The sequence below is a fragment of the Mus caroli genome, unplaced genomic scaffold, assembly GCF_978045245.1.
Source record: "Mus caroli unplaced genomic scaffold, Mus_caroli_1 scaffold_8, whole genome shotgun sequence".
In the NCBI taxonomy this organism is placed as follows: domain Eukaryota; kingdom Metazoa; phylum Chordata; class Mammalia; order Rodentia; family Muridae; genus Mus; species Mus caroli.
Window position 1 is genome coordinate 112,582,907 of NW_028227263.1, and position 15,471 is coordinate 112,598,377.

At 49.9% G+C, this 15,471-nt stretch overlaps 1 protein-coding gene across 1 annotated transcript in view; it reads left to right on the plus strand.

The window, feature by feature from the left end:
- Positions 1-12,331, plus strand: part of Gpi (glucose-6-phosphate isomerase) — a 29,265-nt gene extending 16,934 nt beyond the window's left edge. The window contains exons 10-18 of the mRNA XM_021166797.2: positions 6,195-6,255; positions 6,588-6,631; positions 6,728-6,880; positions 8,555-8,684; positions 8,846-8,922; positions 10,324-10,452; positions 11,593-11,668; positions 11,780-11,846; positions 11,934-12,331. Coding sequence (XP_021022456.1) covers positions 6,195-6,255; positions 6,588-6,631; positions 6,728-6,880; positions 8,555-8,684; positions 8,846-8,922; positions 10,324-10,452; positions 11,593-11,668; positions 11,780-11,846; positions 11,934-12,069 — 873 coding nt within the window. The 3' untranslated portion in view covers positions 12,070-12,331. The remainder of the gene's footprint in view (positions 1-6,194; positions 6,256-6,587; positions 6,632-6,727; positions 6,881-8,554; positions 8,685-8,845; positions 8,923-10,323; positions 10,453-11,592; positions 11,669-11,779; positions 11,847-11,933) is intronic.
- The last annotated feature ends 3,140 nt before the right edge of the window (positions 12,332-15,471 follow it).

The window sequence follows — 15,471 nt, forward strand, 5'->3', positions numbered from 1 at the left end:
TGTGGGTGGGCGCCGCTGAATGAGGGTGATGATGCGTGGAGCTCAGGAGCAGGCCTGGCTTCTGCAGTTAGTCTCTTGGGTGAGACAGATGGCAGGCAGAGGAGTGCAGCACAGCCTGAAGTCCTCAAGGCCAGTGCAGTAAGGTCTGTGTGAGTGCTGCAGTCTGACTTGACATGGCCTGGTGTGTCTGGCTTGTGGACCCAGCACAGGTGTGCTTCTGAGCTTAGAGTCTCTCAGGGCCAGAATGAGACTGACATTCACAAGTTTTCTTTCCTCGGATGATGGAGTCTCTGAGGTGTGTGTGGGGATGGGGGTCATGGCAGAAGTCACAAGAGCTAGAATTGGGTCTGAAAAAGAGTGAGGATAGGTACTGGTGGGATCAGGAGAGTCCAGCTATTGACGTTAGCTAGATATGTATCCCTGTAATCTCAGGTGCTTGAGACATTAGGATCACAAGTTCAAGGCTACCCTGGGCTATCTATTGGGTTCTGCGCCAGCCAGAGCAATGTAGCAAGATCTTATTTCTAAACAACAACAAAATGAATAGTTCAAGCAGTTGAGATCTGAAGGGCATGTGGAGATGCATGGCCCAGCCACGTAGGAAGAGGCTGAGTGATCTCAAATATGCCCATGCTATGGTCTCTGGTAGCTTCTGCAGAGGGAGGACAGGCTAGTAGTGAGCTGATTGCTCAGATGAGGTGACCCCAGGCCTCAACGGCCTTGCCAGATCTTCCAAGGTGTCCCAGGCTGTTTTCTGTCATCAGGTGTGTCAAGGGTGGGGTTGTGAGGAGGGCAGGAGTAGACAGGTTATTAAAAGGCGAGGCCTGGGGCAGGTGGATCGATCAAACACAGGCAGGGACACTTGGGTAACTATGTCATTAGGGTGCAGTTCGAGAGGTTCATGAAACATAAAGGTCGAGAGACCATGGTCTTCAGAGAGAATATGATGATAGCTAAGGCCTGAGTCACACTCCGGAAGCAGGAAACAGATTTGGCAAGTAGCATTTGTTCAGGCACGTGGTGGAGTCTGCCCTGATGTGTCATGGCTGAGGTCTCTGGAGCCGGGATCGGGCAAAAGTGAGTGGCTGGGTCTCCCCTGAAACCAGAGGAGCCAGGTTAGGCTCGTGTAAGTAGAACATGGAATGCAGAAGGTGCAGGGGTGGGAGATGGAGCTCCCTGGCTTGGTCAGCCCCCAGCATCACAGGAAATGCGAGGGGGGCGGGGGGACTGGAGCGGAGTCTCACAGATAGGGACTGAAGTGCCATGATTGAAATCAGGCCAAAAGCGAGTGGTCGAGTGACTCCTGAACAGTTCTGGTAGCGCACAGCTAGTTGACTTGGGGGTCTCAGACCTGGTGGGAGTCAAGGGATGGAGAGCGGCATCTGTCCAGAAAGCAATGGAGTCAGGTCCTTACAGGTGTGTACAGTACAGCTGTCCTCCTAGGGAAGGCACAGAAGAGGCTGCTGAGATCAGACCCAGCCTCGAACCCTAAGTCTGCCGGACTTGGCTAAGTACAGTGAGAATTTGTCAGGTAACATCGTCTGTGCAGCCAGTAGAGAGATTGGTCGATGTGAGAGGCCTCTCTCAGATCAGTCTGGCTGAGCAAAGAAGACAGAATCAGTCTGTCAGGTGAGGCCTCAGAGACAGAGTTGGTCTTTGAGGTGCTGTGCGAGGGAATGAAGGTGAGTGGAGCAAACGTCTGAGAGAGCTAGGGGCTTGAGGTGTGGAGTGAGTGGGCGTCTCTGGATTGCAGGTATGGTCATGCCCAGTGTGTGAAATTTCATCTGGTAAAGTTGAAGTGTGGCCAGGTACGGGAACGTGGAGGTCAGTTTCTTGGGTAAGGCTTGTGGAACCTTTGCCTGGCATGAGGTTGGATTTTTATTTATTTATTTATTTTGGCTATGTCAGTCTGGAGTGAGATTAGCAGGTGAGGATCCATGGAGGCCCGAGTTCACAAAACTGCCTGTGCTGGTGAGACATGAAGTCAACCCGGGGAAGAAAGTGCATGCATTAGGTCAGCTAGATGGAGCTGGCCTGTCGGATGGACGGAGTGTGCACATTCAGGGTCAGGTAGACGTGAAGAACTCAAGGCCCAGGATCACATACAGATAAAGCAGAGCCAGCCCATCTGGTGTGTGGTCTGAGGCCCGTTTTTCTGGCCTTCTCGGTATGGTCTGAAGAGCCAGGGTTAATAGCCCTGGTTCACCAAGGACGTGCAGAGGAGCCAGGTGCAGAGTGAATCAGTAGGCAGAACTGCGCTCCTAGAACTCGCTCTGTAGACCAGGCTAGCTTCGAACTCAGAGATCCACCTGCCTCTGCGTCCTCCCAGGTGCTGCAATTACAGGTGTGTGGTGCCACACTCAACCTGTCGGGTACAGGTTTGAACTGTGAGGATTAGAGGTGAGTGCTGGTAGGTGGCACTGGCTTATCAGATGTGCTATGGAGGGCCAGCGTCAGTGGCTGACAGTTGATCTGCCAGGTGTAGACCACTGAGGCCTGAGGAGTTGATCACAGGTAGGTGATGGATTCAGTCAAAGGTAGGAGTTACACCTAAGTCTTGGTGGCGGTGGAGCCTGAAGAAGTGTGGTCAAAGTCAAGGTGGTTTGAGAAGCCAGGGCCATGCTGAGGTAAGGTTACCTGCCAGGTATGCTCTGGAGAGACAGGCTCAAATACTGGTAGGTGGAGCTGGCCAGATGTGGTCTGAGGACCCAAGGGTCCAGCACAGATGGGTGGACCTGGCCTTCCAGATGTGGATTGAGCTAAGATCAAACATAGGCAGACAGATCTGGCCTGGGAGGTGAGGGTAGGAGAGCCAAGGTCAAACTAAGAGGAAGGACGTTTGTCCCACTAAGTGCAACATCAGAAGGTGCCATCATGGAGCACAGGTGAGCAGGCTGGCCCAGCATTGCCTATGTAAGTAGTCACAGCTGTTCTGACAGATGTAGTCTTGAGGAGGAGTTCAAGTTGAACGTTTATAGATAGGGTTGAGTTGGTAACAGGATTTGGGCAAAGGTAGCGTGTACCTGGGTCTTTGTGGAGAAGCTGGAGGAGTCATGGCTAAGCTCATGTGGGTTGGAGTGACCTCTTAAATCAGACACATAGAGCACAGTTTCATAAAATAAACAAGTACTGTGGACCTTGACAGCCTATTTTCAAACCCTAATCTATACGTGTATATATATAGATAGATAGATAGATAGAGCCCTCTAAGCAAGGACTTGGGAGCTAGAGGTATACACCTGGGATTATTCAGTCCGTGGAGCTTGGTTCTGGCTGGGGTGTGCCGGCCTGGGTCTTTGAGGTAAGGCTCAAGTGTGGCTGAGTAAGTCTCACCTCAGTAGAAGCACACCTCAGGTGGGTCCTATGGATTGCATATGTTGGGATGGCGCTCTTAAGTGGTGAAGTCCAGGCTCAGTGCTGGTGCTGTGCTTGAGCCAAGGTTGGTGGTACTGGTTTGATATGTGAGGTTGGAGAAGCTCTGCCGACTCGTTGGAGACTGCTGGAGTCACAAGGAAGTACATAGAGCTGGGTCCCCATAAAGGTTAAGGAGTCTCAAATTGCTCTTAGGGAGATGGACCTGCGACTGTTGCCTTAGGTAGAGTGTCAAGATTGGGTAGCGGCACTGGCTGTATCCTTGGAGCTGGATACAGGTAGGTGGAGCCAGGCCTCCCAGGTGAAGCTGTTGTAATTGATCCATGCTAGTGTTTGCCCAGTCTTCCCTGTCCATCTTTGGATCCAAGAAGAGGTGTCCTTATCACCTGGGCTCAGATATAAATGTACCCTACCCTTGTTAGGTGAAATGTGTGTGCAGCCTAGCCCAGGAATATGTTTATGGCTGGGCAGACCTGAGGGGTTGGTCAGACGTCATAGTGTAAGAGAAAGAACCACAGTGGGAAGCCTGCCTGGGCTACACAGTGAGACCTTGACATAAAACAGAGAGAAGGAAGGAAGCAAGCAAGCAAGCAAGCAGGCAAAACAACCTGATATAGCAATATGTGTGTCTGGGTCAGTCTGGAGGTTGGATAGAGGAGGTGGTGTTCCCTAAGCCTGTCCACTACCTGTCCTCATCAGGCAAGGCTCAGGCCTGTTGCAGAGACCTGGGGATCTGCAGCCCCCTAGTCTGTAGTCACTAGTATGTGGTATTTGGCCTTCCTTTCTCTTTGGTTCATAGTCTGAGCCATCCTAGGGATGCACATGGTACAATTCGAGGGCCCAGAGGCTTGGGTCAGACCCTGCCTGGAATTGCTAGCTAGATGAAATCTGACCTTGCTCCTCTCAGCCAAGGTCAGAAGCTAGACTTGTCAGTCAGGGCTGCCAACCATTCGATTCCCGTTCTAAAACTAAGTCGATTAGGGAAGATCATGTCACACCTAATGAGGCTTGTGAGATGGTTGCTGTAGCAGAGCTCTTCTTAACCCTGGATCCTTACAGATGAGTCTGCAGTTCATTATTGTCCAGAGGGACCTTGGGCCACCTTCCTCATTCTTTCAGTTCCGCCTGTGTGAACTTCCTGTGTTAGCTCTCTTCACCCCCCCCCCAGACCAGGATGTCATCATCTTGGGACATCTTTCTCTGTTTTCATTTGTGCCTGGCTCTCGGACAGCAGTTCTCCAACCTGGTCTCTCAGCTTCGTCCTTCTCACCCTCCTTCACATTACACACTGTGCTGTGCTTCCTCAAAGCCAGTCACCTCAGGCCTCCAGAAGATACATGCAAACAGCTAACGGATATGTGGTCTAGCACCTCTCCTTTACAGCTAGCGGCATTGTAGTCCTGTGTCAGCCTGAGAGACTTGAGAAACGAAGTTGCTCCTGTTGTTTCCTGTGAATTTTTAATCTCTGTTGTAAAAGGTTACTCCTGCCACAGGACTCTTGTATATGCCACTGTGGAGTGCTTCTCTGGATGACAGTGTTTATTCAGATCCAGGGTAGACATGGGTAGGAGGCTCTGGGTCTGTCAGAGGCTGAGGAGACAGGGTAAGCATAGGCACAAAGCTATGGATCTGTCAGTAGCTAAGGAGACAGAATGGGTGCAGGTCTGAGGCTCTGAGTCTGTCAGTATATGAGGCGACTTGGTAGGTAAAGTATTAGTCTCTGTGTCTAATCTGGACCAATGAGGCAGAGTGGTCACAAATCTGGGTGTATCAATGACCAAGAAGACAATGGTAGGTACAGGCCCGGGGTTCTGGATCTGTCGGTTTATGAGGAGACAGGGTAGGTGAAGGTATGAGCTCTGGTCTGTCAGTTTCTGAGGAGATGGTAAGTGCAGGTGTGAGGTTTTGGGTCTGTCAGTGACCAAAGAGACAGGGTAAGTCTGAGAGTGAAGTTCTGGGTCTGTCAGTAACTTAGAAGACAGGTTAGATATAGGTATGAATTAGTGAGTCTGCCCTTGATCAAGGACACAGGGTAGGCACAGGTACAAGGCTCTGGGTCTGTCAGTGTCTGAGGAGACAGGGGAGACACAGGTATGAGGCTCTGGATCTGTCAGTATCTGAGGGGATAGGTCCTCGGCCTCTCAGTGTTTCAAAGGTAAGTTCAGTAGAGGTCTGAGTGCTTGGTCTGCCAGTATCTGAGGAGATGAGGCACGGCACAGGTATGAGGTACGAAATTTACCATCGGTGTCTGAGGCGATAAGGTAGGCACAGGTATGAAGCTCTTAAGTTGGGTCTGAGGTATGTGTCATGCACAGGTATGAGGGCTTGGTCTGCCTTCATCTAAGGAGATGGGATTGTGAACAGGTATGAAGGTCTATGTAGGTCGGCATCTGAAGAAAAAGGTTTAGCACAGATTGGGAACTCTTTTTGTCAGCACTGAGGAAGTAGGAACTACCACAGGTCATGCTGAGGCAGCTGAAGCAGGTATGAAGCCCTGGCTCTGTCAACACTGAGAAGGCAAAGCTGTCTGTCTGCCAGTGCTGAGGAGACAGGAGCTGACAGATGACAGAGGTTTGAGGCCTTGGTCTGCCAGGAGGAAAAAGCCAACCATGGTAACATCTCTACTCTACGGCTATGGCTTTGATCCGTCCCATGTGGAGGGTCACTGGCACTGGGCTGCCGACTTCCTAGGAAGAGTTGGGTTGCGTCAAGCCCTACAAGCTGTACCCGTGGAAGAGTGGCTTTCCAGGGACAGGCTTGGCAGGAGGGGGAGGGGGTAGGGTGTGCCTGCCCACCTTCAATGCCCTTTCCTTCTCTCCTAGTGGGTAGGTGGCCGCTATTCGCTGTGGTCAGCCATTGGACTTTCCATTGCTCTGCATGTAGGTGAGTGTCCCTGTGTCTCCTGCAGGAGGCAGTATTGCAGCGTGAGGTTGATGTCATATCCATGAATACCTTGCTTAGCCCACAGGCTCCCTGCCTCTCTGCTTCTGCCTACAAACATTTATCTTTTAGTACTGGGAGAGAGAACTGTAGGGTTGATATTATGCTCAGGGCCAGCTCTGAAGAGAGAGGCTTTCCTTGGGGCCCCTCCTCCCGGGTCCCACTTTTCTGGTTCCAGAAGAAACTAACCAACTTCCGGGAGGACACGGAGGTGGCACTTCTTCTTTTTTTTGCCTGCGAGGGGCACCTTTACTGATGCTGCTTTTGTGTCACAGGTTTTGACCACTTCGAGCAGCTGCTGTCCGGGGCTCACTGGATGGTGAGTGCTGTGTGGCCTGAGACATGTATGGGTCCTGCCCTGTCCTCCCTCTCCCTGCCAGCTGCTCAGCCCCCACTCACCTTGCCGTTCTTTTAGGACCAGCACTTCCTCAAGACGCCCCTGGAGAAGAATGCCCCCGTCCTGCTGGCTCTGCTGGGCATCTGGTACATCAACTGCTACGGCTGTGAGACCCACGCCTTGCTGCCCTATGACCAGTACATGCACCGCTTTGCTGCCTATTTCCAGCAGGTACCGCCGGGCCATGCTTTGGGAGGTCTAGTGGCAGGTCCAGTGCCCCGCCTTGTGCTTGGGTGTGGCCGTAGTTCATCCCTGCGGCTGGGTTCCTGGAACATCTTGTTAACCAAGTCCTACTCCATCCATGCTGCCAGCTGGATTTCACCTCTGTCTGTGAGAGGTGCCCTGTGTGTCTTCCTCTTTGGCTCTCTCCTGTCATTGCTGTTCTTGGGTGGTGATGTGAGCTGGGACTCGGGACTTATACTGTGGCCCAGGTGTACTTTGTTCACCAGGATGGACATGCTCGGTGACCAGAGAGTTTACCTCTCCCTATTTGTAAGCACATGCAACAAAAATTAGCACCCTTTGGGGCCCCTGACCCTGTGTCCAGCCCTATTGTTTGGTCTGAGCAGACCTACCTGCTTAGTCTCCCCTCTCCTTTTCCTTGAATGTGTATTTGTATGTGTCCATATGAGTGAATGCCACACGGGTGCAAGGTGCCCTTGAAGCAGAGGAGCTCGATGGAACCTTAGAACTGGCACTCCAGGTGGCTGTGAGCTGCCTGGTGTGTGTGCCAAGAGTTGAAATTGGGTCCTTTGGAAGAGCAGGAAGCACTCTTTATCTACCGAGCCATCTCCTGTAAATGTGCCTTACTCGGCTGAGTAATTGTGTCCGAGGCTGACTGCCTCCAGCTGCTAACCTAGGCCTAGTCCTGGAAGCTTCTAGCCTCCGTACAGTCTTAACTAGGCCTAGAATGTTTCCAGCCTCTGAGACTTACTGTTGAATAAGCTCACCCCTTCCTAGTGTTTTCTGAGCTCTAGCTGCTGATTCAAATCAGCTGATGTGGTTCAAACTCCTCTCACAGCTGACTGCTTCAGTCCAGCCTCGCTTAGTTCTTATTGAACGGCTCTGGTTGGCTTCATGCTAACTCTAGCAGTCTGTTCTAAGAAGTCTTCTGGCTTCTCAGTCTTTGGCTTGTTCTGTCTTCACCTGTGTCCACCTTGTCCTCTCTCTGTAACCTGTGTCTGTAAAACTCTCCCGTTAAAACAACGGCCTTCTTTTTTCTGCACTGCTCCCAAGTAGCTTTCCTTTCCTCTCTCCTCTCATGAGAGTTGGGCGTATCCTACTCTGTCAAATCTTTCTCGGATTGGTCACTTTGCCTGCCACTCAATTAGACATCACTTTCAAACATGGGTGCTTCCTTCTACAAACTAACTTTACCTTCATTGTTTGAGATTAAAGGTGTGTGCCAAGGGCTGAGCCACACCACCACTAGAAACGTGTTTTTTTCAGTAAATTTCACAATCTTGGGGTTCACAGTGTGATCAGATATCCTGCAACAATCTTCCAGGCATCTTCATAGTTGTTCTAAGAGTGATCAAGTTTTGACTTATCAATTTGCATGATTTTGAAAGGTCTTCTGGTCAAGAGAGCAGTAGGCCGTCTTCCTGGGTGTCCTTAGGCCACCTATAGGAAGAACAAATAAAGAGATCCTCCTCCTGCCTCCAGACCCACCTTGTCCTGCGCGTGGTCCTTACAGTAGTCTTAAGCAGAAAGCTTGGGAGCCTGAGAACCCACATCTACAGGATTCCCCACATAAAGCTGATTCAGGCACCCCAGGAAGGATCCAGGGCATTTGTGACAGGCAAATCATACAGGTAGAGGATTGAGTTTCTGTCCTCATTCCAGGGTGACATGGAGTCCAACGGAAAGTACATCACCAAGTCCGGGGCCCGCGTGGACCACCAGACAGGCCCCATCGTGTGGGGGGAGCCAGGGACCAATGGTCAACACGCATTCTACCAGCTCATCCACCAAGGTAGGGCCCGTCTGCTCTGGGCAAGTGGGCGTGATGCCTGGTAAGCTGAGGATGGGACAGCAGGGCCCTCCCGCTTAGGGTAGTGGCTTCTATAGGCTGCTTGGGTAGCTCCCATGGACTTAGGATTGTATGGATGACTATTGTCCCCTTGCGCTTAACAGGCACGAAGATGATACCCTGTGACTTTCTCATCCCTGTCCAGACCCAGCACCCCATACGGAAAGGTCTGCATCACAAGGTAAAAAGCCTGGCTGGACTATTGTTGTGCTTTTCAGGATTGTGGGGCAGCCCTCCTGCAGCTGCCTGGCTCAGCAGTTAGACTCATTCTTTCACTGCCACAGCAGATGACCACAAGTTTACTGCCTTGAAACACACAGTCTGTTATCTCAGTTCCCAAAGTTAGAAGCCTAGCTAGGCTCCTATCTCATAAAAGTCATAGGCCAAACTCAAGGTGTTGGCCTGAGTCAGTTCCATCTCTGCTACTCTGAGGACTCTAAGCATGCGCAGCCCTGGGATTTACAGGTCACAGTCCATGGCTGGGGGAAGGCAGGGCAAGAACTTGAAGCAGAGACCATGGGTGAATGCTGGTCGCTGGCTTGTTCTCAGGCTCGTGCTAGTTTTCTTGTACAGACTGGCACTTCCTGCCTAGGGATGGTGCTGCCCACAGTGGGCTGGGCCTTCCTGTATCAATTAACAATCATGACAATCCCCCACAGGCCAATCTGAACGGGGCAGACATAATTGAAACTCCCATTTCAGATGACTTTAGGCTAAGTCAGTTTGACAAGTTAAAGCCTAGACTACCACCAGACTCTTGGAAAATACATGTTCATTCAGGTTTTTGGCAGAATCTTCTCTGAGGACCAACATTCTGGTTCCTTATTGGTGGCTGAGTGTCTTTTTATCTTTTGTTTTGCAACAGGGTCACATAATGCGACTCAGGCTGGCCCTGAACTTGGTAATCTTCTCTCGGCCTTGTGAGTGTAGGGATTGGAAGGCGCGTGCCTGCTATGCTGTGATACAACACTGTTGACTTGATTCAACTAGAAAAGTGGGGTCAATGTTGCTCCCTCTTAAAGTCTTAAAAGACAGTCATGCCGGGCAGTAGTGGCGCTGCCTGTAATTCCAACACTTGGGAGGCAGAGGCAGGTGGATTTCTGAGGTCAGCCTGGTCTACAGAGTGAGTTCCAGGACAGCCAGGATTACACAGAGAAACCCTGTCTCGAAAAACCAAAAAAAAAAAAAAAGGTCATTAGCAGGACCCCTTATCACGTATCAGAATATTCATATGCTGCTAGGCAGCTTGGCGAGGTGGCACACACCTGTGATCGCAGGTATTCAGGAGGCCGAGAAGGAGGATCTGCCAGTTGAGGGCGGCCTGAGGAACTGAGCAAAGACCTGTCTCAAATTTTAAGAAAGGAGAAGGTTGTAGCTTCACAGAGGGTACTCAGGTTCTGTTCCCTAAAAGAAAATTGAATAGTTAAGCACTGTCACCCTCCTATGTCATCCCATGCGGCCTCCTTCCCCTCTCCAGTTGCGCTATCCAGTGGGTGGACCATGTTGAAACTGATACCGCTTGAGATGGACTGGGCGGTCTCTGTTGGTGCTGGCTACTGTAACTGTATGTCCCTCTTGTCAGATCCTCCTGGCTAACTTCTTGGCCCAGACTGAGGCCCTGATGAAGGGGAAGTTGCCTGAAGAGGCCAGGAAGGAGCTCCAGGCTGCCGGGAAGAGCCCAGAAGACTTGGAGAAACTCTTGCCACACAAGGTCAGCTTTGCTCCTGAACTTCAGCCCTAGGATGACATGCGGGGCCTAGAGGGATGACATTGAAGGGTCAGGGTAGGGGCTCATGATTGTTTGTCCTACACAGTCGGAGGGTCTCTTCCCCCAGAGTAAATGTCCCATGCTCTGGGGTGGAGCGTCTTCCTCTTCAAAAGCTTGGGGACCTGAATTAGCCTGGGGACTTTCTCCCCTGCCCAGTATATTTTGGCAATCTTCTTTCTTGTCCTCCAACTCCTCCCAGGTCTACCTACCCACCCAACTTTATATTCTTTCTATAAATAATAGGAAGGAAGGAAGGAAGGAAGGAAGGAAGGAAGGAAGGAAGGAAGGAAGGAAGGAGATAGATGAGATTAACAGATAGTGTTTTAGTTAAAGTTTTACTGCTATGAGCAGACACCATGACCCAGTTTCAGAGGTTCAGTCCATCATCATCTTCAAGGCAGGCAGCATGTAGCATCCCGGTAGCCATGGTGTGGAAGGAGATAAGGGTTTTATGTCTTATTCTGAAAGCAAACAGAAGACTGGCTCCCAGGCAGCTAGACAAGAATCTTAAAGCCCATGCCCACAGTGACTTACCTACTCCAACAAGGCCACACCTCCTAATAGTGTCACTTCCTAGATCAAGCATATATAAACAACCATAGATGTATGTATGGATAGATAGATAGATAGATAGATAGATAGATAGATAGATAGATAAAATAAAATAAAAAGCATAAAAAGTTAATAACAGCAACATCATAAAAACATGGAGTCTGTTTTCTGTTGATCTGCTCTTCCTTGGTGTGACTCTGGTCCTGGAATATGGTTCATAGACCTAGTGTCACTGTTTCCTGGCAGCTGTCATTTGCAGCTAGCTTAGAGGTAGAAGATAGACTTCATATCTACTTTTCCTCCTCTGTGGTGGGATTTGGTCTGTGAGGGTCTAAGCGCATCGGTCGTGTTGGGTCCCCAAGACGATGTCTCCTTGGAGCCATCCACCACCTTTGCCCTTAGAATCTTTCCAGCTCCTCTTCTGCAGAGACCCCAGAGCCTTGAGGGGAGGGATGTATATAGACACCCCATTTAGGGCTAAGTGCTCCGGCGCGTCTGCCCGTCGCTGAGGACAGTTCTTGTTTCCCGCAGGTCTTTGAAGGAAACCGCCCGACCAACTCTATTGTGTTTACCAAGCTAACACCCTTCATTCTGGGGGCCTTGATTGGTGAGTGGGGAGAGGAAGGATGAGCTGGCTGGCTGGCTTGAGGTCACTTGGATGGGGAAGGGAAGGAAGGAGAGAGACCCTAACGGGCACCGTCTGTTGTTTCCTCTGCAGCCATGTATGAGCACAAGATCTTTGTTCAGGGCATCATGTGGGACATCAACAGCTTCGACCAGTGGGGGTGAGTTGCCGAGGAATCTCTGTTGTGCTTTTGGGTTGTCTCTAGAATGTGGCTGGCTCATCCTCCTCTTCCACCCTCCCCCGACAGAGTGGAGCTGGGGAAGCAGCTGGCCAAGAAAATTGAGCCGGAGCTGGAGGGCAGCTCTGCTGTGACCTCCCATGATTCCTCCACTAACGGACTGATCAGCTTCATCAAGCAACAGCGGGACACCAAACTAGAATAACTCCAGCCGTGGCCCTACTGACGGGTCCTCCGTGTCCCTTCTCACCATATGCACTGCATGGTCCTGCCCCTCCCTGCCCAGAGCACACCACCGGTAGTTGGCCTGGACTACAAGGCTGTTGGGAGAAGCTGGTCTGGAACTGCCATCCACCCACTATGCACCCTCCCTGTTGAAGCAGACGGAAGGGCTTTGACGTGTCATGTTGTTCTGACCTGTATTTCACATCCCAGCTAGAATAAAGACACCTAGAGGAGGCACGGGGGCTCAGCCTCTTCAGTTTACTGAGTCGGTACTTTTACCTGTTACTTGTGGGTGACCCTGCTTATGCCTTGGTTGGTTGGCTCTTTACTTGGTGGTGGGCTGGTCCACAGTCTCGGAGGATTGATCGTTACAAGGGGACAGCTGGGTGATAGGAGGCACAGACAGGTCTATCTGAATTCAAGGCCAGCCTGGTCCACAGAATGAGTTCCCGGATAGCCAGGGCTACACAGAGAAACCCTGTCTACAAAAAAGGGGTTGGGTAGGGTGGGGTCAAGGATCTGCAGTTAGGTGGGCAACTTGCTCTCCAGTCACATGTTCACCTCCTTCCCCTCCTCACCTTGGTGATGTGGAAAAGGTAATTCTGCTTCACTAGGTAGGTTTTTGTTTGTTTGTTTGTTTTCCTTCAGTTTGTTTTTGGTATCAAAACCGAGGAATGGGGCTGGAGAGATGGCTCAACGGTTAAGAGCACTGACTGCTCTTCCAGAGGTCCTGAGTTCAATTCCCAGCAACCACATGGTGGCTCACAACCATCCATAATGAGATCTGATGCCCTCTACTGGTGTGTCTGAAGACAGCTACAGTGTACTCACATACATAAAATAAATAAGTCTTAAAAACAAACAAAAGAACCCAGGGGTGAACTCGATTATACCCTTCAAAAGACAATTTTAGCAGGGTGTCATTACTGTCACACTCATATCCTGGCTATCAGTCCTTGTGAGACTTGAGTGACAAGCCCTGTCATTCTACTTTCCACTATGTTAATTAGGCCCATGAGATGGCCAGTCAATAAAAAGATGTGGTACATGTCTTAGGATTTTATTGCTGTGAAGAGACACCATGACCATAGCAGCTCTTGTAAAAGACAACATTTTCATTGAGGTTGGCTTACAGTCCAGAGGTTTAGTCCATTATTATCATGGCAGAAACCATGGTGGCACATGTGGGCATACCTGGTGCTTGTAAAGAAGCTGAGAGTTCAACATTTTGATTCGAAGGCTGCGGAAGGAATGCTACAGTAGGCCTAGCTTGAGCAAGTTAGACCTCAAAGCCTGCCCCCACAGTGACGCACCCTTCAGCATAGCTTCACTTCCTAGTAGTGCCACTCCCTTTGGGCCAAACACTCAAACAGGAGTCTACCCTGTAGACTGTACACAGACTTGGTCACTGAAGGGGGTGGTTCTGATGCTAAAGTCCTGTTCCCCAATTGGTTCTTGATTTGTCAGTAAAGAAAGCCAGGGGCCAATTGCTGGACGGAAGGTATAGGTGGACTTCCCAGGTCCCAGGAGGAAAAAAGGCAGATAGATGCAGGGAAGGAGAAAGTGTCTTTCTGCTGTGCTTTAGAGGAAAAAGGACAGAACAACCATGTGAACTCTCAGGGGAGCCAGAGCCTGTGATCACCACTACAGGCGAGTGGCCAAGGATGTTTAATAGGGGCTCGGTGGGACTAGTCACTAAATTTAGGGCAGGTGGAGAGATGGTGATAATTGGTTAAGTGGATGCTTCTCCAGGCAGGAGATATCTGTGCCCAGCAATTGTGCCAAGAAGGTAAGTTGTAAAGTAACAAGCTGTGTGTCTCTATCTGAAGATTCGAGGGAAGCTCAGGGGGGGACACCTGGAGCTAAAGGGGGTTAAAGCAAAAAGGAAGCAATAGTGTGTGTGTGTTCGGGGGGAGGGGAGTGGTAGCCCTTCTGGGTCCCCAGATCAAAAGTCATTTAAAACTACACTCAAGTCACCTGAGTTTGATCTATGAAACCTATATAAAGGTGGATGGGGTGAGCTGATGTCACATGTATTGTGGCAAGTACATACACAGTAATGGGATGTATATGGTACTTACTTGAGGCTAGCCTGGGCTGAGTGAGCAAGTTCCAGATTTGTCTAGCTATACAGTGGAAATGTGTCTCAAGAAAAAGGGTGATAGGTCACAGTAGGGTCTCGATATAGGTCAGTGGTAGCGCATGCTCAAAGATTGGGTTCAATCTATCATGTGGACACACTTGTGGGGTAAAGTTTCTCCGAGGTTTGAGTGTTTGACTTGTGTCCAGCAGGTGGCACTATTGGTAAGTGGTGGAAAGTAGGAGGTGGGGCTCAGTTGGAGAAAAATGTCTCCCTTGAGAGGGAAAGACATGACTTTGAGAGATTTGCTGCGGACTCTTCTTTCCCTGTATCCTGGCTGCTACCTTTGTGGAAATGACACAAACTAGAAGAGTGCATCGGATTCCATTACAGATGGTTTTAAGCCACCATGTAGTTGCTGGGAATTGAACTCAGGACCTCTGGCAAAGCAGTCAGTGCTTTTAACCACTGAGCCATCTCTCTAGCCCATTTCTAAAATTCTCACACCGCTATGGTTTCTGAAAGCAGTCGAACTCACATGTGCTAGTTCACTTTCTGTTTCTGTGATTAAACACTTGTGGAGGAGAGGGTTACTTTGGCTTATAATTTCTGGTCATGATCTATTATTGAGGGAAGTCCTAGAAAGAGCCAACGAGCAACTGCTTGCTGTATTGATCCCTGGCTTGTGTGTGTGTGTGTGTGTGTGTGTGTGTGTGTGTGTGTGTGTGTGTGTGTTTAGGACACAGGATAACCTCACATGTCATTCCTCTGGTCCAGTCAGTCCTTTTTTATAAAGACAGTGTCTCAGTAGCCTGAAAGTTACTGATCAGGTTGGTTGATCCAGTCCCAATTTCATTTTTATCTGTTTTTTTTTTTTTATTTGTTTTTGAGATACTCTCAAGTCAGAGCTGGGTTGAGTTTCACTATTTAGTCCAAACTGTAACCAGAGTTCACCCTTACCTGGCAATACATGTTTTTCAAATGTGCTTATTTTTTATTTTAGTAAAACTCATCACTAAAATTTTTCTTCTTATTTTGGTTTTTCGAGACAAGGTTTCTCTGTGCAGTCCTGGCTGTCCTGAAACTCACTCTGTAGACCAGGCTGGCCTTGAACTCAGAAATCCACCTGCCTCTGCCTCCCAAGTGCTGGGATTAAAGGCGTGAGCCACCACTGCCCTGCTAAAATTTTTATTATTTACTTTAATGTGCACCATGTGTATTCCTGCTGCCCACAGACTCCAGAAAAAAAAAATTGGCATTGGCTCCCCTCCTGTCTACCCTCTGCAAACCGGAGTTGTAAGC